Below are 24,934 nucleotides of genomic sequence, written 5' to 3'. Positions count from 1 at the left end.
CGTTTAACGAACAACAATCTTCATCTTATTGTCATCAATGCGATGTTGAATTGACACTGTCATTTCAATAATAAACAACCAAAGTGATTTTAATTTAAAAAAAAATTATGACTTCAAATGTAAAGCTAACAAGTTCCAAGTAAATGAATACGATATCTCTAATATAAATGATAATCTCATAGCTCGACACAAACGAGTGCAAAGAAAAATTTAAAAGGGAAACATTTTATGAGACGAATATTTTCTAATAAGGTTTTGGGAAAATTGACAAAGTTCGTGAAGAGGCAAGAGTAGGTGAGGTAAGGCAATTGTCTCCGAAAACGTCTACGTTTTACGAAATATGCTTATTCAATTTCATGCAACGCTTGCCGCCTCCTGCAATTTACGAGATATAAAAGATATAAACGGAATCACGTTTTTTGCTTACTCTCAGGGAACATTTTCTCAACGGGAATTCAATTTCTGTAAGAGATATTCATTTATAATCTGTGTTTAAAAATAATAGTGTTTTGTTTATTTCTAATAAGACAATTAATTTATTCAAATCCAACACTACATCGATTAAAAACTCTTCTGAACATATATTTAGAAAAAATAAATAAATAATTTAAAAAAAAATTATGTATCTTCGTAAAACAAATAGTGGTTGATCAAATGACACAATTTGTGTTTCGTTTGTCATTAAAAAAAACTCAATTATAATCCGATTTGTCTCAACGGCGACTGGCTCCAGGGCATCACACTCGCAAGTGTCGCTCATTGAGGGTTGTCCCGAAACAGAAACCTATTATCCCGGGTGAGATTATACGCCTAGGGCGTCACAATTAAATATTATACACTTAAAAGCTTCGGCCTTTGCCGTTTCACTTCGCTGCCACCCCTAAATGTCCCATTAGGTCTGTTTGAATACGTAATATTTTTGCATTTGCCGCTCCTAAAACAGAATTGCCGGTTCCTTTGAGTGCTATAATCTATTTGTTCTTTGAAATAACTGTTACGCTTGAGTGCTTGAGTTAAATAAAAAGTCGGCCTTTCATGTAAGACTTCGTTTCTTAGAGCAACTCTTCAATAACTCTTCTTAAATATTATTTGTTAATTGTTGTATTTACTACCTCATTACCGCGTGTAAAAATATTTAGTCAAGACTTTTAGTTTGTTCAAAAATTGGAAACTTTTATATCGACGCATTCCATAGGTTACGTTGCCTTATAAAAGTAAATCTGAAAAACTTTTAAAATCGATCAAGTCAAAGTATAGTTTAAAGAGAAACGAATCGATTTTTGTAATTAAATAGAAGATAGAGCAAGAAATTAGGCGGACGATATTCACTCCTTAAAGACAAATTGTTTCTCGTATTTTGGTCAAACAAAAACTTGTATTGTTCAGATTTAAAGATGTCTTTCATCCGTGTTACCTTTTTTGTGTCGTATTATAAAACTTTTTTTTTGTAATTTATACCTCAGAAAAATATAATTAAAAGTGATATTTTATCCTACATAGCAACCGATGCCTTTGTTCGACGAAACCTCGAATTTAAAATAATTAAACTTTTTTATAAAAACGTTTCTTTGCCGAATTTGAGAACGTTGTAAAAAAAGGGCTCGCTTACATAAATGTAGGCTCATGTCAGTACACGGTGCGCGGTACCCATCTATAACTGGAGCCGCGGGTTGCTTACGCTTACGCACGAGCCGAATAGTGGGTATTGGAATTGTTCTTTGATCAACTGAGGACGGGTGCTATTGGTGCTAACATTTTGAAGCGTGACTAATAACGTTGATTGATTTCCTATTAGAAGTACTCTCTCTATTTTTTCCAAGGATTCAATTTCTTTGTGACACAATCGAGTTCATTTTAAATTTAACTTTTAAAAATAAACAAATCTTTGTGACTCGTCATTAAAAATAGTTTAAACATCGATCGGAAAGGTTGATTGACCAAAAGTTTTATTTTGTTATTTGGTAGTGCCTCAATAAGAATATATGATTACAGTACTTGTGTCTTATAGACGCTAATATTTCGTTGAAGCGTACAAAAGTTAATATCGTCAAAGGTTTCGGGCGCACCTGTGCTGTACAATTTTATTTCCATTCATTTTACAAGCGTACCTATAAAGTAGCCGGAGAAGTTTCCTCTTTATTAATTTTTCAACTTTATATTACTTAACATCAGTTGGTTCATTTCCGTTTCTACGGCCTTTATGAAAAATGTAGCTATATTTATTTATGTAAGAAATACATTTTAATTTCATTGTTTATTTATATTTATATATTACTAGCTTCCAGGCCGGGCTTCGCGCGGGTAGAATATGGGTCGACATAAAACGTTTATAACATAATATACATGCTATTGCTCGTCATACATTTTGTAACACAAAACCATAATGAGATATAATCTTTCTAATGAATCATCTCTCCATTAGTGAATTCGTTTCGTAGTTTTGAGTTTATCGCCTAAAGACACTGGAATACAATGTTCTTTAAATATAATAGCAATTACCTTTAGCTTCGTAGTTATATGTATATAAAGTAAACTTATAAACGTATTCTTCAACAAGACAAATTTTTTTGACGTGAGATGATAAAATTGTCAAGTTATTTATTTCAATGATATTGATTCCTTTGTTTCAAACTATATAACCCTACAAGTGTTATGAAGAATGTGCAATAAATCCTTACTTATAGTCTAGTCTACTTAAGCCCTGCATTGAAGTCAATAATATATTGTTGTATAATAATGCGTTTTCGTTAATTTGTTTAAATAAATTGAATTCCACTTTATTTATTTTCTAAAATGTTGTACACTGAAAACTTTTTTGTATTATTATGTATCTTTGTTATTTAAAACTTTTGATTTATCCCGTTTCGTTGAAGGAAAATGTAGAAAAAGTTTTCTAATTTACGAATAATAAAATATGTTTTTTTTCTTTTACCGGCGGCAATGAAGAAAGATGATAAAAGAGCAAAGTTTTATTTTTATTTTTACTCTCTATTGCCTTTTAAAAAATATATCTTTCTTTAGAGTTAAAAAAAACAATATGCTTCTTAATTTATTAGTATTGTATATTTTGAAATATTTTTAATATTAGTGTATTTGTATCAAACTAATAACGTAAATGGGATTTTTTTTTTATAACATTTTAGATTAATACATATAAAAAATATATCTGAATAGATGCAAAAAAGGTAAACTCAATTACGCAGTTATATATTAACATAGTATCTTTGGATAGCTTGTTTAGATTATACGTATATTATTTCATACAAGAAATTCTCTATAACAGCTCATCAGCAAGCAGTGTTTACACACCCGTGCCTCAGAAAGCACGTAAAGCCATTTGTCCTGTGTCTGAACTCCGCCGAATCATGTGGTTATGAGGGCGAAGTAATAGAAAGTACCAATGGATTATATATCGCATGGATTGTATTTTATTTTATAACTTTGTCGAAGTAAAATAAGGCTAAATAAAACAATTAAATTAGTAAAGTTAAATTCCATTTGTATATTCCGCACTCGCGTGTTCGCGTGCGTTAGATACTTGAGAAGGGCAACAGTTAAATTAGTTGCAATTTCTACTTGAAAGCAAGCCTGTTCGCTGGGCACTTGTCGGGAAAACAGGAAATGTGAAACGTATCAATGTTCTACTACGAGTTAATGTTGGGATTTGTGATATGCGATGCATCTACTTTCACGTGATATTATAAAGTTATTGATGGAATTACATTTCAGTAATGATTTATAAAAAAATAATAATGATAATAAAATAATCATTTAATATAATTTAAAAACAAACCAAATTCAATTCGCGTAAAAATAAAATAATTAAGCGTTAAGGATTTTTATTTTTTTTTATTTAATTATGTAGATACGCATTTCGTTTAGTTAATTAAATCTATTTTAATTAAAATAAAATACTTATAAATCACTTGCATTGAATTCAGATGAGTGGACAGATTGTTGATAAATTTTAATACTACCAAATATTTTAGATACAGTTTATGAAACATACAAAAATAAAATAAAATATTATGAGTCAATAAATATGAAACACAAAAGAGCGATGCTAGTTTTCATATCCATCACTCGCTGTGAGGGTGTGGCTGCACACAATAGTATTTGAAAGTCCACAGCGGCCGGTGCATTTTTAATGAAATTTCTGGGCTTTCCACAAAGAGGATATGAATGAAAAAATCTACTAACATGTGAGCAGAGCGCACTCTTCTTGTTGGGCGCTGCCACTGGCAATTTTGTCTACGAATGCACGTATCATATTTTAATACTGTGCTTGTTAGTCGTTTTACTTGTGTGTTTTTGTAAGTGTTACTTCTCTTTTCCAACTTAATCTATATATCTACTACCTATATAATACAGAAAACTCAAATACGAGTATTTTGTATTATATAGCTATAATTTGAAAGTATAGTCACTGAATAACAATCACTAATTTTTTTTACACTCCAATTTAGTAATTGTTTGAAATTTTCAGTACTTGAAATTACAGTTTGCAAATGTTTTATTATTAATTTGCCTGTAAAGATTATTCTTATTACTTCGATAAAAAATAATTGGGTGGTGCTCTCCCTAATACAAATTCAATAAAAATAAGAATGCGTGTATCGTTTTATGCTTTTGAATACTTGACATTCTCAATTCGCAATGGTATGTAATATGATGAGTTCAAGAGTCCAAACATCGCATGTTGAATTTTTTATTGTAATAATCAATATATGTTTTTTAAAGGCCCATTTTGTGATATACATAATTTTATGTTATATAGAGTTTGTTTCACACTTTTTTATATAAGAAATAAGTTTGGAAAATATTGATTAGGTACAACCGATTTATATGTATTTTTATTTATATTTATTTAATACTACGTTTTTATATAAGTCGTACTTGCATGTATGTTCATTGAATATATATAGTGAAGAAATATTTTTTACATTTATTTTTGAATATAATAATCGTTGAGATTTTTCTAATACCTTGAGAATGGAAAATGATATTTAAAGTGTCCCATTTTTTTTAATGTTTGAGAAATGTAAAACGTTAAACAACTACGAGATCGTGCATCTGTTCAACCACATACCGCAAGCAAAACAAACCCCCTATACCACTTTCTCGTGTAACTTCATTTGTATTCGTTTTGGTGGAATTCAATTGTAGTTCGAAAGGAATGCTCACTGCTCATTAGTAGCAAAAAATTATCGCACAATAATTTTATTTTATTCCACTTTCCTTGATCTTTATTTATTTATTTTAGTTTTTATAATAACAATTAAGAGGATAATTGTGTGGAATCTTGGCTTCTTTCAATCGTATCAAGCGTGTAGTAGGTTCCTTTATGTTATATATTGATATATATGAGAGGTGATTCTATATTTATAATGCTAAAGTCAATGCTCACCAGAGTAATTCTGCCAGAAGGCAGCTCCTCCGCTCATGATGTCGACGGGCGGTGGCGGGTAATTCCACTGCGGTTTGTCAGGCGTGCGTGGCGGGTCCCGCTGGAACGGCGGCGATGAGGTGGGTGGTTCCGTGCTCGGTGGCTTGCTCTCAGTACCATTCTCACGTTCTCGGTTCTCTTGCGTTACAGGTGTTAGGTTTTCTACGGGAAAAGAAATAGAATCATGTTATTTGAAATAAAAAAAAGAAGGAGGTTCGAGAATGTTTTCTATGTGCAATTATGTCGGCGAGAAAGTTCTCTTTTATTGGCAATGCGCTATAAGTACCCTAGTCTATTAACTGTATTTGTAGTACTTGAATGCGTTGTTAATAAATGTAAGTGGCAAACAGTGATTATACAAGAAATTTAACTCAAATGCGTGTTACTTCAGCTTCGAACCCTCATTTCAAATGGCCTGCGAAACGATTTCCTGACACGGAGATTAGTACAAGCCTTCACTAACGTTTACCACCCCACTTACGTCACGCACTCCATACACACTAGCAATCAATTGTAAGACAAGTTATGTTATTCTTTAAACGAAACATAATTTTATTCTTTGTTACATACAGTTGAAATTCGTTTTACGATAACTTAGCCTTACAACGTTTCGTTATTGTGGAAATGTCGAGTTTTAACTGATATGCAGATAGTTTGACAGAAGTTAAGTTAACATGTCAGAGGCATTCAGTAATGTAAGGATTTGTTGTACTTCCTGACTGCAAAAGATTGTTGTATTTCATTTACAAAGTATTTAAAGGTTTATAATGGAATTTGTAACGTATTTTTATTATATGTTTTAATTGAATTTTTATGTAAGAGCATAAATTGCCAAGCGAATTTAGACAGTATACAATTCTAATAAAAGTTTATTAAGGATTTTAGGTTATAGGTTTTCTTACCAGTAACTATTCTAAGTATTTCTGAGGGCGCTCCAGACTGTTTCAGTGCTTCTTCTATCTTCTGCCGTCTTTTCAACTCTGATTCTAACTGATCTTGAATTTGCTGCCTCTGCTTTCGCTCTTTCTTCAGTCTCTTCTGGTACATGACTGAAAAAAATTAGAACGTTAAACATGATATTTTATTTTTGTTACATGTAAGAGTATAAAATAAAAATTTACATCACTCTGTAAAATATGGAGATATAAGTATATTATTATCTTTATAATGATAATTGGAAACAAGTATTCGTTTGGTATGCTGAAAATTTAACCGCTACTTTATAAAGCGTCGAAATAGTTCCAGACTTGGGGTACCTAGGAATCCATCTTTATCACTTGCATTGTATTCGAATAGCCTTTTTGAAAATTAATAAAAATTAAATAGTAAGTAAATCTAACCCGGTATATAACTTAAAAAAAAAATTTCTCGTTCAGAAATTCATGTATATGTATGTACTGTTACAGTTAAATAGATGTAAATAATGGGTGGATGAAAAAGTGGGTACGGAAAGTATTAATATTGTGTGTATATATGGTAGTAACGTTAACTTAGATAATTATACAATATTGTCTAGTACAAATTAAAGTTGACCAAAAATAAAACAAGTCGTTTTCTCATTTAATATTCGCTAGTAATTAATGTTGTTGCTAATGAAGGTTCGGGGTTCACTAGCGAGCGACTCCTACGCATCATTTGTCATACAACCTCCGACACGGCTCGTAATAACGCCTCGTTTTTGTTCCTCTACATTTCTTAATACGATTTGAGACTTGCCTTTATGGAAATTGTAAAAATAAACAATAATTAGGATCCAACGGATCGCAGTGCTTCTTGATTTGTTCGAGTCACCTATTTTGTTTGCAATTAATGTTAAAGTAGTCATTAATCATAATACCTTCTGACTCACTTATTGGTATCTGAATAGAAAGTTTCTATTTTTAATAAATATGTATCTCATAATTCTTAATCAAGTTAGGCCTAATAATATTTCAACCTTATTTCACAATGAAATTAATTAAAAATAATTTAATTCTAATGACGATAAATCTAATTTAAAGAGTAAGTCAATTTTGACTTACTCTTTCCAAAACGTTTTTCTTTCAATATAAAAAATGAAATAAACCCTATATTTTTAAATGTTATTCTCTAATAAAAATAATACATAAGTAAGCATATTTGATTTTGATTGTTTGTTCTTTAGTGTCTATTATCTAAATTAAAATGTTGATAGAACAATGCTTAAATATTTTAACCCAAAACATATGAGGCAGAAGGAGTTTTATACGACATAGATTCATATATTTAGGATAAAAGGTAACGCTAATGCTAATACAAAGGTGTGACTGTGCCCCCAGAGGTCCAGTGAGTGGAAAATTCAACGGACCGACGAGTCCGAACGTCGGTACAGACCAACACCTCTGAAAAACGATTTCTCACTCCAATGACGCTTATTTTTGGATCTTTTCATCTCATCTCATATGTAAATAACGCGTAAATTATCAATTAGCTTAAAGCATTTCACCGCGTATATTGAAAATAGTACATACATTCAGTTAATCTATTCGGAGCTCGAAGGTATTCAAAAGAATCCGATCGCAATCAAACGTCTTATCGTACTCAATAAAGCGGGAGCGACGTTCGCCTATTGTTTTTATAAGTCAATATTTGTCTATCGATCGTCGGCGCCCTTTGAAAATAATCCGGCTCCTAACTCCATATCGATGAGTTCACGAGTAAAGATGAATCGTAATAATTTTTCAATTGATTATTCTTCTCGACGCTTCGAGATTTGAAAAGAATCCTAATCCTTTGTTGCTCTCTGATTTAAGTTCGAATTGAAAAAGTTCTTATAGAATATTAATTTTATAAGAGCAATAGAAGAATAAGTGAATAGTGAATATATTACTTTCTTTAGAGATTATTTTATTTTTTGTTAATATAGGTCCTCTCCTTCTCAAAATGAATTAAGTCAGACAATGTTTGCAATTTGAATTTGACAATGATAAAAAATCAGTTGGGGTGATAATGAAAATGAAAATTAAACTTTTTGATATGCGATACAAAACAACATTAACGTTCGCATACCGAACAGACGAACAGAGGTTGCGATACTAAGCAAAACAATTCGACGACCGAGCGTATGAATAAAAACGAACCAACGAAATATTGAAGGAATCCGTTCAAAGGGGAAAAAATGCAATAAAAAGTCTGGCTCGATACAGAATGAGAGTGTGGTTAAAAAGCAACGAACGAATATGGTTGCGAACATCCGTTGCAGACAAAAGTTTGGCTACTTGACTATGCAAATTATATTTGCGGACCGCCGCGGTTGAGACCGATCTCCGACGTTTCGTTTCACTTTTACGTGTATAACGTGTATTCTTTTCATATTTTCATCCGATTTCCTTTCCCCTCGTTCATTTTGTTCCGTTTTTAAAAGTCGCAGAACAATACCGCTTTCTGCGGGGTTTATACGCCGCGAGCAGTTTCTTTGCACGCTTCTTTTTCCTATTATTATTATATCTATCTCTTTATATGTATCGGGTTCTTTTCTTTAATACTTTCAACTCATAAATGGCTGATACGGGCCCCTTGGGTCGCTTGCTCAAATAACATGTAAATGAGTCGGTTTGTGTATACAAATTATATTCCATTCCCCTAAATAGCACTTAAATATAAAATGTTATTAAATGAAAGTTATAATATTTCCTTCATTAAATGTATATTTTAAGATTTTATTGCTATTATTAACATGATAAATTAATAATAAACGACCCTGTAGAGTATTTCTAAATTTTGTTTATAAATATTTTTGTTTTACAGTGGAGCCGTATTGTGACTACTACTCATTTATTATTTTACTGTAGTTATCCTTATACTATTATATATATAATTCCTTATAAATTTAGGTCATAGCAAAAATACCGAAAAAAATATTTGTAAATTTCTTCGCGGATTATTAATGCATGGTCTTATTATACTATTGAAGTGCGAATTATAAGTGTGAAACGTTGTGAAACAACATACCAGTTTTTTTAAATAAAAAATAGTCTTAAATAAGTGATCAGTTACTTTTATACGACTATTAATTTATAATTTAACACATTGCAAAATTATAATAGTTTTTCCACCATGACATAACGTAAATAAAAATCGACATTTATGACAGCCACTCCCCTCAGTCGCGCCCGAGCCATTTAGATAAGTCTTTTTTATAGTTCTTTATTGAAAATAAATTGCCTAGAATAAAATCAGACACAGTTGAAATGGCTTTCCGATAGATGTGTATGAAATAATGTTTGGGAGATAAGATGCGTCAGTTATCACGACGTATGTTCGGCTCAAGGGGCACAGTCGAATGAGATGACGAAGATATTTTCTTAATGCTTGCATCAAGGGTGTAATTTTATGGAACTTCGAAAAATTCTCAGCGTTAAAATTAAACATATAAATGTTAAATATTAGTTAGTATTAAGAATATCAATGAGACAATTTGATATTTTCATCGGGCATTAACTAAAATATCAAAACTGTTTAATTCGAATAACATAACATATTGAATGAAGTTAAAAGCATTCTATAATTATAGTTTTAATTATATTTTAATTTTTCAAGTATGCGATAGTACTGAATAGGATAACATTGATACTTAGCTGCTATCAAAATGTAAAAAGAACGAAATAAAGTAATTACTATCAAAGTACACTTGCTAAAGGATTAAGTGGTAATGATCGGGCCTGTTATACTCGATGACAGTAGATGTAGCTTTTTATCTATTTCCTCTGTTTTATTTGGGCAGAATTTATGAGGCGAGTGGCTCCCGCGATAAACATTTTCCTCAAAATTGTTCGGATTATTGTTCTTACCGGACGAGTGGGGACTCTTGAGTTACGAGCTACGTGTGACCTTCACCCATAACACGATATATTCGCTTACGTTGAAAACACATGACGATAAAAGGTAGCTGCTCAATATGTATACGATAAATAGACATGCACTGCCGAGAAACGGGCTTAACTGTTATTTTGAAGTCAAACATACTTTCAAAAGTAGTAAATGTCAAACAAATTAACTTCTATAAGTTAATAACGCCTTTGTTTTTATTTGATTGATGTTTTGATAGCACATACCAGAATTTATGTCTGGCTCGAGTCTTTTTGTCAAATGAATTTCTCTCCATCTTCATGTCCAATGATGCGGACACATACGTACAAAAGCAGACAGCGTAGCAAGCCAATGAGTTTCTAACATATATTTAAACGTTACATTCCATTTCATATTTCATGCTTATAATAAAGACTAAAAATTTTTATGAAAAAATATAAGAAAATTGCAGGCTGTTTTATCAAACCGATCAAAGGCCGGTCGGACATTCCGACTTCTTACGACGTTAGTAAAAATACAATCTCTCTTTATAGTTACCATTCCACTGGTTATTATATCCGTATCGATACGGTTAAACTTACGGAGCGTGAAATGTTGGAATCTCGATATTGCAGGCCCCGGCCTCCGGCACCGGTACGCTAGGCCAATTTTGGACTTTTCAAATCAAAAAATAATATTACAAATTACAATTAATTCATGTAGAAGCTCACAAACATTTTTTGTCAACAAAATAATTTAAAATAATTTATTTACTAATTATATTATAACATATGAAATTATGTAAGAGTTGGTATGTTTGTTTGCTTTAACGCACCTCAGGATTTTACTATCGATTTAAAATAACCTGTTCGCAAAATTTTATATGACCCACGTTATTGTTTTGATTATAATTGCAAAATAACTGGTTTTCGAGATGATTTTATAAGTGCGCCTTATATTATGACTATGATGATGAATTCAGAAGGATTCATTGGAGGAGTCTGTGTGTATTTACAAACTAAATATATTCCCTTCGTTTCATATTTCCCCATAACTCGAATTCGGGAAAGATTCATGACTTGATTATAATTCACAAATGAACGCATTATCGTTTAGTAATAAATAAAATTTTAACAAAAAGAAAAACCGACTTCAAACAAAACACTATATTAAAACAAATGAATATGCACGAAAAAGTAATAAAAATAATTGCGTATTCAACATATTTTTTAGAGTCTTCCTAAGTTAAATGAAATGAAAAATATTAGACTACTTAAAAGTCGATTAACGATTATATCATGTAGTTATAGTTATTGGTATATTTGGAGCCGGTGTCAGCCACGGTGCCCTTGCCCCAACAATCAAAAGAAAGAAGCGATACGAGCCCCTTGATTGATCCAGTATATTATTGTGTAAAAGGTAATTTGTAAAAAAAATATTTGTTAAAGTATTCTCGTATTGTTTTTTGATAGATATACTGTAGGGTTTTATTGGCTGACACCGACTCCAAATATAACAATAATTATAACTACATGATATAATCGTTAATCGACTTTTAAGTAGTCTAATATTTTTCATTTCATTTAACTTAGGAAGACTCTAAAAAATATGTTGAATACGCAATTATTTTTATTACTTTTTCGTGCATATTCATTTGTTTTAATATAGTGTTTTGTTTGAAGTCGGTTTTTCTTTTTGTTAAAATTTTATTTATTTTTTGATTTTAAGTGAAGCTGATGTTGACTAACTAATTTTTTTTAATATGGATAGATTAAGCGTTCCGTTTATATGAGTCAGAAACTACTTCGAGGGCAATTTCAAAGGAAACATGCGAATAAAGCAAAAATAGACTTTCGAAAATGCGGATTTAATACGTCACGCGGCGTAAACTACAAGGATCCCTCGAAAGAGCTGTAATCGAACTCAGCAAAAAAACTTTGAAAAAGACCAACTATATTTCGTACATCATATGACATCACATCACATACACAAAATTTGATTAAAGATAGTAAGAAATTCTGCCCCATATCGCACCCTAACTGCGAGCCGTATAGGAGTTCCATCACTACATAGTATAAAACAAAGTCGCTTTCTCTGTCCCTATATCTTTAAATCTACGCAACGGATTTTGATGCGGTTTTTTTTAAAAGATAGTGTGATTCAAGGGGAAAGTTTGTGTATATAATACATGAACAATATAGTAAAGAAACACTCATAATTTTAGAAGTTTGCGATGTGATGTCGTATATAAACAAATTCTGTAGTATATTTAGTATCAGTATTGCACCCGTGCGAAGCCGGGGTGGGTAGCTAGTTGATTATAATATTCGACTATGATAATTACATAAACATAACCACATTACGGAAGGTGACTCAAATATCCAAATAACCTATAAATAAAAGATTCGACCGAGTATCGCTAACGTGCTCCTCAGAATTGTTCCGTTCCCTTCCGTTCCGTTACTTTGTCATGGATCCTGTGCTCAGAACCTTACCAAACTTTCACCAAATTACCCTTGAAGTATATATTTTATAATAAAAAAAGAATTATCAAAATTGGTTAACGTGATTTTCAGTTATTCACCTATTTGTCGCGCATATACATAATGCAAATTTAAGACTTATGTCGTTTTCACATGGATACCATCATCGGAAAAAAAAAATAAAAAAATGGGACCCCACGGGAAGCACTACCTTTCAAACAAAAAAAAAATTATCAAAATCGGTCCACCCAGTGAAAAGTTATGAGGTAACAAACATAAAAAAAAAAAAAAAAAAAAAAAAAAAAAAAAAAAAAAATACAGACGAATTGATAACCTCCTCCTTTTGGAAGTCGGTTGAAAAGAGTAGTCGATTCGTAGTAAAAATAATTTCGGGATCAAATGTATTATTTTCGATGGAATGGCTCATCGGGCCATGCTTCCTGCGACGCCAGTGTGGTCGTAACTCGACACCTTTATTAATATGCCTGAATTAATAACGTAGATATTAGTCGGCAGGGACCATGTCGCGTGCAAATGATGATATCGTGAGGCTTCAGTGCAACGATTTGAGAAAAATATCGATTTACATACGATTCAAGCGATACGGAATCGTGATCGAGTCGGCCGTATGTTCTTTATTGTTATTAAAGCAAATAGTGAAACCTCTTTGTGATTTCTAATGAACAGAAATTGACTGTATGACTTCCATGAACTTTTGATAGACGTGCTGTAGATCTATCCTACCAGCACTAGGAGCTGTGCAGTACTAATTTATTATGAACACAATTTTGGCTGTCTTTAAAGTAATTTCGCAGTATAAATACAATAGTTGTTTATAAATTCCAAAAAAAATAATAAAGTTGTTTTAATAATAATGAACTCATATTTTTTATTTTCTATTACTAAAATCAATTATTATTTTAATTATAATAACAGCAAAATGTAAAACCGAAGTCGAGTTGTTATCTGAAAATCTAAATTATTTACAAAGTTGCCATCAAGTGTAAACATAAGTCGTTTATTATCGAATATTTATGTCGCGTTTTTATTATACTGTCGACGCGATATAACTGAAATTGGACGTCGAGTCGTTAATCGTAATAGCCGACAAAAAACATTTAATCATTATTTATGACATATTGGACATTTAATTTAGGAACCATGTTTAATAGTAACATACTCATAAATGCATATCTAGTATCGCGTTAACCATGAACTTTTTACGATAATTGTATATTAAATACTAAGTAATTTAAGCGTTATCTAATGATTGACAAAAAACGTATGACAAATTAAAAATTTACAAAAATAATTCAAAGAAAATTCACAATAATAAAAAGATATTGAGATGGTCGAAGCGCGACTTTAAAAAACTGGTAGAAAATATTTGGTGTTCGCTTTATTTAACAAATAAATTATTTATAAAAAAAGTAAGATGTTTAAAGATGAAAGTATGATTGATCATGCTAAAGTTTGTTTGTAAAAATAACATCTTTCTTAAATTTGATTTAGACATTTAATTACATAATTAAAATAATATTAATTATTTAAATGTAAAAGCAATTACTGGCCGGTAAAAGATAAGTAAAAAGGTAATATTTTTCAGCGTTTCCATGCAATATCATATTATATAGATGCAGGTAAGATTCGGCAAATATTGACAGTGGATGATTGCAGCCGGCCAGCGTGATCCCCTTGGCAAACTGCGAATTAAAATGGGGACGAGAAAAATTAATCCTAATGCGATTTTAATGAACTCGAAATGAACGATTCTAATAATGAATTGTTAAGCTTCTGTATATTCTTTTTAGACGTGGAATAGAATTAAAAATTGAAAAAAATATCTAGTAAGACCATTTAAGAGAATGGTCAGTCACGTTTTTAGGTGAATCCCTAAAGTAAAATAATTATTGTTTAAGCTATTTATAATGCTAGGTGTAATTAAATAGTACGCAGAATTTTGTTTTACATCAGAGAGTATAAAATATAAACGAGATAAAATGTAATAATAATTAAGGCTTAGCATCTACAAAGACGCGCGCCTTAACATCGAGTATAAAGCACACAAGCGCTGAAAATGTACACCTGAAGTCTGTGCTCGCTTTTGCATTAACGAATGCGGAAGCGGCGCTGTGCATACAGGACGCGTTGCATCCTCCCTTTCCACTGCGAGGCGCACCTCCCACACCTCCCGCTGCCCCCCGGCGTGCCTCTCGCTCGTACCAGACGCCTCTAACACCGTGTCCCACCCGTGCGTTCATTACCTCCACGCGACCAACAATTCAAGTTTGCTTTCCGCCACACAATCTGCGCTACCAGACTCACTAGACTACAGTCTACAGACTATCCATATACTGGCCACTCGAATAATAAAGATGCAGAAATTAACCCGTCCGCACTGAAAAAGCGGAAACTAAGTGAAGCTATCTCGACTTGAATAGGGGTAATGCAGCGCGAGCACTTGTATAGCGAATGAAAGAAACTCGTCGGGAACAGGATGAGTTTGTTGAAACAGAGGGTAAATGTCAACCACGAAATAAAAACAGTCAACAGATAAATGCCAACGATAAACACATGCGAGAATTGAATGGCGAGTTATGAATGTCAATGTTGACGTGGCTCAATGAGTCCTTAATGTTTTGAGACAGCAAACTGAAGATTCGACCGTAAAAAGCAACACGGAACAAGAAATCAATAAAGTTTCAGCACTAAATTTGCTTTAGCTCATAAAATATTCAATTACGCATAAGCACACATTTGCTAAGGCCAACAACGACCACGCGGCACCCCCATTAAAGATGCCTAAGGGCCATTTAATCGGTCAGTGGATGTAAATTCGGCGGCCCCAAAACAAATATCCCGAAACTAATAAGGAAACGAAATATGTAAATCGTCTGCCATATTGTTTCACAAGTGAAATCTTCCTTTAATCTTATAACAAATCCGTGTCCAAATGGTCGCTTGGAGTAAATTTGAATATAGTAGGGGTACGCTCGAGGGTCACGCTGAGGTACGTCGTGGTGAGGAAGGAGTTAAACTTATGCAAGGCACGCACTTAGGAGATAGCGGCCATAATGTTGTCCTATGCACATATTGCAACAAATTAGTTGTCGACTTGTAAACATGGAGGAGGAAAGTAAGCCCGCTAAGACGTAGTCGGTGGGTAGTTTGCATGGATATGAGAACGGCAATATGGGGCTTCGCAGCTGCTGGCGGTACTCATTAAGATGTTTTATGGTCGGCCCGCCGGACCGGGTTGCCAATTTAAGATATTTCTATGCGGGACGGCGCCACGTTAGTTTGGCTTCCGATTAGGGGATTAAAATAGTCCTTTAAAGGCATTAGAGTAATAATTGAGGGGTATAATATGAGGTTAGTATTGCCAGTTATTCCCTGGGTAACTATTGTTAGCGTTACCGCAGAAATATTAATTCTCGTCGACAATATTGACTTTAATATTTATGTTCATTAGCAGTTCCTAATTGAAGTAAATTGCGGTCTAGAATTAGACTAAGTTCTGTCAAGTTCAGTTCATTCGATCGAACACCTATTCCCCGCACGGCAAGTAAATCAAAGGGTGTTGAAACTTTTCACCCACTTAAAGCCGGACACTGTAATAAAGCGTTCGAACTTCACCGACCCTGGACATCAAATGGGCCACCCCTTCTCGCATTTTGTTCGAGAGAAAATTAAAAGTTTGTAGATGTCGAACGCACGTGATTAAAATAGCTATCAATGTATATTTTATTTTTACCTGTAAAATAATTTGTTTATTTCATGCAATAAAACTTGAAACCCTAAAATAAACTCAGATAAAAACCATACGTTAAATACTTACGAGTATATTATTAGTCATTAATAGATTAAGTGGAATATAAACTCTAAAATTCAACGGTTTTAATATTATTTATTTTATTTATAAATTTGAAAGACGAAAGTCGTACAAATCCTAATTTTAATTATACATAAGGGGATTTAGTTTACAACTCATCATAACACTAAACTTTTTTAAGAGTTAGATGAGGTTAAAAACATATACAGGCAACTGTATATTAAGTCTTATATAGATAAATTGCAATCACTATCTTACTGCCATCATAAATAATTCAATTAGTTCTTGTAGGGGACTAGGGATGTAACAAGAATCGTTTTGTCTTTGAATTAATTCGAACCAATAACCCGACACCGGTCAACATTGGTCAGAAAAAGCCTTTGAAACTTAAACCCTTGAAGGACTAAGATTTTGTAGTGTGCGTCATCTGCTTTTGTTAGACCGTTTGTTTGATTCAAGGAACACTTATCTGTTTAACATATAAAATTTCCTCATAAATTACGCACACATTGACATTAGCCATACGTTTGCATTAACGAATTGTTCTATGTGTTTGATAAATATTATTACGAATATGTTTACACAATTGTATAGGATGACGGGGCTTATTTTTATCTTATTTGCGAACGCTGCCAAAACTATAATGCAGTAAAAGTATATACATATTATTTAATAATCGTAAACTTTTAAACGTTTAACGAAATGTCTTTGTTTGTGTATTTTATAAGTATAATTAATAATGTTATGTTTAAGAAATAAAGGTTTAAAATTATTGAAAACTGTGATTTTTCAGATGGACTTGCACTAATCACGCTCAGGGAATTTAAACTAATCGTTTCCAAGATAATAAATATGTTTGAATGATTGCTCAAAATAAAATACATGTAGTAGTGAATGCCGCTTTTAGTTACAATAATGATTGATTTCATTTTATTTAACTACAATGTAACAATTACGTCAAAAAAGTAATGATTACGTAAAAATACAATTATACATTGGTGAATTATACATAAATTCTGCTCTTTCTTTATTAAAATATCGACTCACATAGTATATGTGCAAATATATTCTGTAAAGATCAAATGTCTCGTAAGTACGAAGCCACCTCCATCAGATACCACAAAGACGTCTTCCAAGTGCAACGGTCTTAATCAAGACCGAATTAATTGTTTCTAAAGAGGTGATTCCGTCGAATATATTCCCTGATTAAGTGCACAGGTTGGGACCGAGGCCGAGGGTTATTAAATAATTTATTGTCTAACAACTATTCGTGAGGGGCAGTGCTCAAATGTTCCTCTAAGATTCTACGAAGTTTTGTTATGGTATTAGAAACTTTACCTTTGAAACTTAAATGAATTGCAGTATTCGGATTTGAATTCAGATTTCAGACGGTTTACAAAAATAGTATTAAGTGAAATTATATTATTTTTACGATAATATTACTTTAACCAGTGAATTTTATTATGAGAAAGGACTTCGTTTCTCGTTAAATATGTGCCGGTATTATCCAATAAATATTCTTTGCGATACAGTATATTCCTTTTCAGAAATGGAAGCGGTGACCTGCCCTTGATATCCTCGTGTTCCCCAAATACAAACATAACAATGCGTTTTTAGTTAAGCTGCTCCCAAAAACAAAGTGTACATGTTTTTGAAGTCCTAAAATGTTCGCTATAAAGTTTTCCGTTTGACACAAACAACAAAACAACCATGATTGAGTTTCGTCCAGTCCTTTATTGCTTTCAATGTAGATTTCATCCTGTCAGTGGCAAATTACACTGGCTGCCCATTCACGCTCAAAAATCACTCTCAATCGAGTCAAGTGGGACAAAATAAAAGGTGAATTCATCATAGGGGTGTGAATCGGCGCCCCTGTCGGGAAACCAAGGCGGGAAACGTATGTCCGGACCATTTGTAAACACTAACAGGTGCCGACAGTTTATTAATTTAAATGGCACTTACTTGACTGGAACGACTAGGAGTTGTAAATGTGCAACTATATAAATCAACCTAAGTATTAATTACAGAGTGAAAGATAAAGGGTTTGAAGTCGACCAACACTCACGTATTGATTGAAAAATTTTGAATAAATTTTCCATAAGTAATCAAACGAAGAGCGTTCTGTTGTGCGTCAATATTCAATTTTTTATCGTCCAATTCATAAACGATAGAGCACATGGTAAGTGTTTTTTGTTGTGAGCGCTTTTTGATGAATTTTTTAAAGTAACACTTAAATTTTATCCTTTATAATATCACTAAATGACCTACCGATGCATGGAGGTATGGAGAGAAGTTTCATATAATTATTATATTTTTTTCCGAATTGTCACCAGTGTGTACGGAGTGAATAAAAAGTGCGCAAAGGGTTTCCTTAAATCAATTCAGCTTGGATGGATTTGATTATGTCCAGTCAGAGAGGGTTCAGTTTAATGCATTTTGCTCTGTTCTGTCTGGTTAGTATACGAATGTAGACGAGATATTGTAAAAGAATATTTATTGAAATTAAAATACTTTAAATATACGTTTTAGTGGTCATACAGCACTATATATGTATAAAGATATAAATCCTATAAAAGGGAGCCATTCTAATAATATATCTCTCGGTTTTAGGACTTAGTATAAGTATGTATAGATAGGTACATTATATATAGTACATAGTATATTAATTCTAGGAAGGCACTGTCTGAGTCAGCCATTGTATTATAGGCACAAGTGATAGCAGTGATAGCTAAAATCCCTTGATTTGCGGTGCATTTACTGTTTAATGAACGTTTAATACTCCACGACCAAAGTGATGATATTGCATTACATGCTTATATATATTAAAAGTCAGTCAACGAGCAATAAAAACGAAGTTATTAAAAGACTTCGCAACGACTCGAATAAAGTAAACAAACAAACGATTTCTCGATTAAAACCAATAAGTCGATAAACCGGGAGCTTATAATAGAAAACAACTGTTTGCTTTAAGTGAGAGGTATTAACGGAATCAGAATCTTTCACGGCGTCGCACACGAAAGCAAAATTGATTTTCCTAACGTACTTGAACATATATAGGACACTTAAGTAGTAATCAATCTTGCTACATTAACACTACTGATTTTTATTACAATGTGTCTACGTACTTAAAACTGTACGTGTTATGAAGATCTAAAATTATACAAAATAACCAAATTAATAATTTCAAATAGTTATATTAATTAACTTAATGAAGATTTATACAGTAACTAGTTTTAGTTCATATTTGTATTTATTTAAGCATTTAATGTTATTAATTCTTCAGTAGATTGTTCATGACATATACACAGATGCTACGATACTAAATTCATAATTAACTTATATTATGTATAATTATGTTTGAGTTTATTAGTATCTATTTTCAAGTTTATATTTTATGTTAATTACCTAGTTCTTTAGTTAATTTACGCGCTCAAGTCATTTAACCTAATATACAATAACACTTGTCTTAAGATATTCAAATGAAACAAAATATTTACGTTTCGTATTTAGACATGTTTGTATTACAATATAAACTAATCACAAATCTTTGGTGGATTCAAAGTTAGTTGTCTAAATATGATATTAACAACATCAATACGATATCCTGCAATCAAATCGTATGGCTTCGATAGTCTCGATGTCTGCCCGTGTGTGGTCCGTAAACAAAGCTTTTAATGGTTGTATTATAACGTCAACATCTTATTACCACAATCGACATCACAGTTACAGTCAAGTCGATGTATCGACTTACTTTCGCTGAAATATCGAAATCGATTGCTTTGCTTACATATCAAGGTTGACTGATATCCATCAATGATTTTATTCTTTAAATAACTCAATTTTGCGACTATTGTCAAACTTTATACAGCGAATCAATTGACATTTTTGTTTTCTCACAGTTATACCACAGATTTATTTTTATTGGTAAAAATATACACTACATATTGTTCAGATAATATTGTTTACTAAAAAAGAAAATTGCATTAACAACTGTTTAATTTGCATATAACCTTTTAATGCACATATGTTTTCTTGTTATATAATTTTGCTATCAGACAATAAATTGACCATCAAATGTTACAAATAGAAATTTGTAATCGATTCAGGTTTTAATTACAATAAATCCGCACTTAAAAGCGCATAGAGAAGAGCCGAGATCAATAAGCAATTTCCCCAAGACACCGGATGCGGTCTGCCGGGCACAAGTTCAATTATTATTGAATTTCCTACGCCAGGGACGACAAAAAGAGAAGGTTGAGCTTCCTTTTAAGTTATGACGTTATGCAATACACTTCAGTTTATCGAATTATTAAATAATATACTCTTAATAATTGTCTCCGTTTCTATTATTTTACTGTTTTAAAAAAATAAAAACTATGATTTAATTTTCCGAGAAAAATTAAAGATCATAAATATATTCATTAAAATTATTTCCATAATAAATAAGCACTTCCGTTTTAATTATTTTGAATACTTTCATAATAACTTTTATGATAATTAAGAAGTTAGTCGATGTTGTTATTTCATCTAATCGGTTTTACAAAGGGTTATTCCTTACGCCAGTTTAATTCGCTTTGTATTGTTTTGTCGTTACTTATCTGTAATTTTAACTTAAGAGAGTTTGCTTATTTTAGGATTATTTTTGTTGAGGATATTGATTGTACTGTCATTTATCTGTATTTACATTAATTAGTAAAGGCAATTTTTTAAAACACTATATTCTTTGATTTGATTTTGAGATTGATATTTTTCAGAGTAGTGAGTTTTGTCCTTTACTACTAATAGTTTTATGGATAAAATATTGATTCTAAAGTGATGACAGTTTTTAAAAGGTAAAGTGGAATATAAAGAATAGAGTAAGTAAGAGTTGAAGCGAGTACTAAGTTAAATGTAACTAGGTATATCACTGAATACATTATTTTATTGTAGATTAATATAATTTTCTGATTTTATTAGATAGTATAAGTTAGCTCTTAAATGTATTCTTTGTAGAATACATTAAAAAGCTAACTTTGCCTCGCTTCTTAGAACGATAGGCTTACAGCAAAACAGTAATATCAGAAGGGTTTTATGTTAAGCCAAATTGTTGAATTAAGACAATTTATAATGTTACATTATCTGTTGTTTATATGGTATGATATTTATTTAACTAGATTCTTAACAAAAAATTCACGGCTCTTGCTTTCAATTGTTGCTACTATATATGGTGAATTTAAACTATTCAACTTGGATAATAGATAAATAACATAATGTAACATATACATATATAGTCTTTTTAAGTGCTTTATTTTGTTCATACGTATTAATTGAATTTTCAAGGTTTTTATCCACTCTATTCGAGAGTACAAATACTCTGTGGTCTTAAAAGGGCACATAGATTTTCGAAGATTTCAACACAGTGTAGAACTCGCACGGCTGGTCACATTACCTCCACTGACCGGTGAGTCATTGTAGTTTTGAAGCCCAACTCCCAGCGGTACACGGCACGCAACGCTGCCTCGCTAGTTCATACGCTCCAGTGGGCAATTTAGAAAATGTTTGCAATTTTGAACACCGCATTCTATTTAATTTAGCTCGTATAGTTTGTAATGACTTTGGATTATTTGGTGACGTTAGCTGGTGTTTAAAGTTTTTATCAATACCCTGACTTCACAACAATAATTAGCCTCGAGGGTATTTATAGTTTATTTACACATGGCTATGCATATTTTCTGTCTTAAATCGATGGAACATAATCGAACGATTGTCATATAGGCAACAAGTCCGTATCAGATTACTAATACGATACGGTCGACACATGGCGCGTGCATTGGATTGAAGCAAAATCGACAATTCGATCGTGGCAAAATCAACACGACCGGTGACCGCGTCGCTACACTAGTATTGTTAACTATAAAACATCTGACGTAACGTGTCTTATACCTACACCCACATATATCTTTTTTTTTAATCAAAGCAGTCTATTTATTCTAAACTATTTCATATAAATAATTATTTTTAAAGATGTGTGTTAATGAAAAATAAAAAATAAACTTACTTTTAAATTAATGTGGAGAGTAAAACACAACATTTTACAGCCAAGAGCATAAAGATATCAATAAAAAAAAAATAGAGCGAATGAACATCACGAACATAAACCTGTACTTAATAGTCTTTATATTTTATTTACTCGTATGTGTATCACGTAGACCTTAAAACGTGTTCTAATAATTTCATACACATTCATAAATTCTAATTTAGCGAGTTGCCGGATCGAGTTACCGGCTACAGTATCGCGACTCATTGTATGTTACTCCCAAGACGGTGCAGCCCCGCAACGTATACAAAATTAATTAGACAAAATCTTGGGGTCTTGTAATATTTTATTATTATTTCCGCTACTGAGATTTTATTAGCGCTTCATATTTATTGCTTTTCTCGTACGGCGAATCTGAATAGGGCCTTGATTAGCATCGTTCCCGTATGTGTTCTCTTTAGTTACAAGTTCGTAATTACAGAAGTTGTAATTACAATGTTGCTTATATTGTGAAATCTTCGCGGGCTTTCGTTACATTATTGCGCTCTGAATGTTGATGGTTTGTTAAATTAAACGTCATCCATACATATATTTCCTTTATTAAATCTGTCTATCCACTTCACCTGAATTACTTAAACTATACCTCAATAACTGGTCTCGGTGTATAGAAACTTATATTTTTACTCAAACACAAATATTAATTATCTTAATTTAATAGTCAATTAAAACACAAAATTAAAATTTATTTTATTCCGAATATAATATATGTGTAATGTGTATATATACATTTATAAGATAATAGATCATTATCTTTTGAAATTTAGATATTGATTTTCTTACTAAATGTTAAAAATCTTCAGCTTAACTACTAGTGTTTTTTTTTAAATGCATTGATAGTACCGGCACCGGTCCCGGTAAGGTATATACGGAGAGAAATAACCTCTCTTATAAGGTAGTCTATTTGTGTAGTACAGCAGGACTCATGACTACAGCGTCTTTTACTTAGCGGTGAAATGTGTAATGCCTTTCATTTGAATCTTTCTGAAGCCGCCCTTTACTGTTCCTTAACACGCCTTGACTTTTAATAGGACAAGGTAATCGTATAAATAATGAAAAGGATCACTGGAGCTACTGCGTTGAAGAAAATTATACTAGTGTTTAGAACTAATCGTCGGTGTAGTTGTGGGAGTAAATTGGAAACATAGAATTTAAAGCTACCAGAAATGTGTTTATAGATAGATTTTTAATAGATAAACATAGAGATAAAAACGTACAATAGAACAATTAATATGATTATGCAGGGTCGTCTTATTAATTAGCTGCTAAGGCTATGAGCCGATATTTAATAGATAGATAACCTTGTTAAAAATGTAATGTTTAAGCCTTATTCTCCCGCAGTGTTCATTGCATGCATTCGGCTCGTACATTAGGGAGAGATGAGTTGACCAGTCGGCCAAATCTAATCATCTGCATTAGTCATGCGCGGCCGAAGCCCATACTGCGCTTCATTTCACCAGAACATCCTCCCTTGATCCGATTTATACGTTTGTAGTCTCTCAAATTGAAAATTTCCTCGAAATGAAAAACTGAAATCCATTAGAACGTACAAGAAAAAGAAAAGTTTTGTTTACGAGGCAAGGTTGTTTGTCAGTTAAGAGAAAGATTGAAATATCGTTTTTAAAAATGAAAATTAAGGTAAAGGTGAACCTTTTCCTGTAGTCTGTTACATGTTATTTTCATCAATTATTAAAGATCTTAAGTTTCTCAAAAGAATTATGAACTACTTATAGTTTTATTACAACATAGGAATTACACATAGATGAGATGTCAAGGGATCAAGGGACGTGTCCTGCATTATAGGGGGTCGGTAAAGAGGTCACGTAGTCAATACTTCGTCACATAAGATGAAAATTAAGACACTAAAATACCTAATGAAACCTCAATAATATATAGGGTTTAAAAATAAAATTTAATGAATGCGGTTAAGTTTCTTTCTGAAAATAAAAGAGAATTTTCAATTCCCAATTATTGAGTTAAAAAACCAACCGACACCAAACATAGTTTCCTAAAGCCGCGGCGAAACAAAAAAAGGATGAATCGCGATTGCATCGTTCAAGTGCAAATATTTACTCGTCGTACACGAAAATTTCGTAGCGTCGAAAAGTTTGACTCACGATACCACAATTGCGAAAAATTAGACATAAACCGCCCAGAAACTTCGGTGAATATTGAAGGTTCCACAGTTATACCCATGTCAACGTATGTCAGTTTACATGACTCTTGGTAAGTTGGTAAGGCTTTGTTATTAGTTTGAAAGTTAGGACTGATGATATCATACTAAGGAGATGTTT

The 24,934-nt window shown here is 32.1% G+C and overlaps 1 protein-coding gene across 6 annotated transcripts in view; it reads right to left on the bottom strand.

Annotated features, from left to right (window-relative positions):
• The window catches only part of LOC124532061 (dachshund homolog 2), a 128,322-nt gene that overhangs the window by 2,413 nt on the left and 100,975 nt on the right, over positions 1 to 24,934 (bottom strand). For all 6 annotated transcript variants that reach the window (XM_047106692.1, XM_047106693.1, XM_047106694.1 and 3 more), the window contains 2 exons: positions 6,349 to 6,495; positions 5,408 to 5,608 (listed from right to left, as the gene is read on the bottom strand). In XM_047106692.1, the coding sequence (XP_046962648.1) occupies positions 5,408 to 5,608; positions 6,349 to 6,495 (348 nt within the window). The remainder of the gene's footprint in view (positions 1 to 5,407; positions 5,609 to 6,348; positions 6,496 to 24,934) is intronic.

Source organism: Vanessa cardui, chromosome 8 (genome assembly GCF_905220365.1).
Source record: "Vanessa cardui chromosome 8, ilVanCard2.1, whole genome shotgun sequence".
In the NCBI taxonomy this organism is placed as follows: domain Eukaryota; kingdom Metazoa; phylum Arthropoda; class Insecta; order Lepidoptera; family Nymphalidae; genus Vanessa; species Vanessa cardui.
This window is presented reverse-complemented; position numbering and strand designations above follow the sequence as displayed.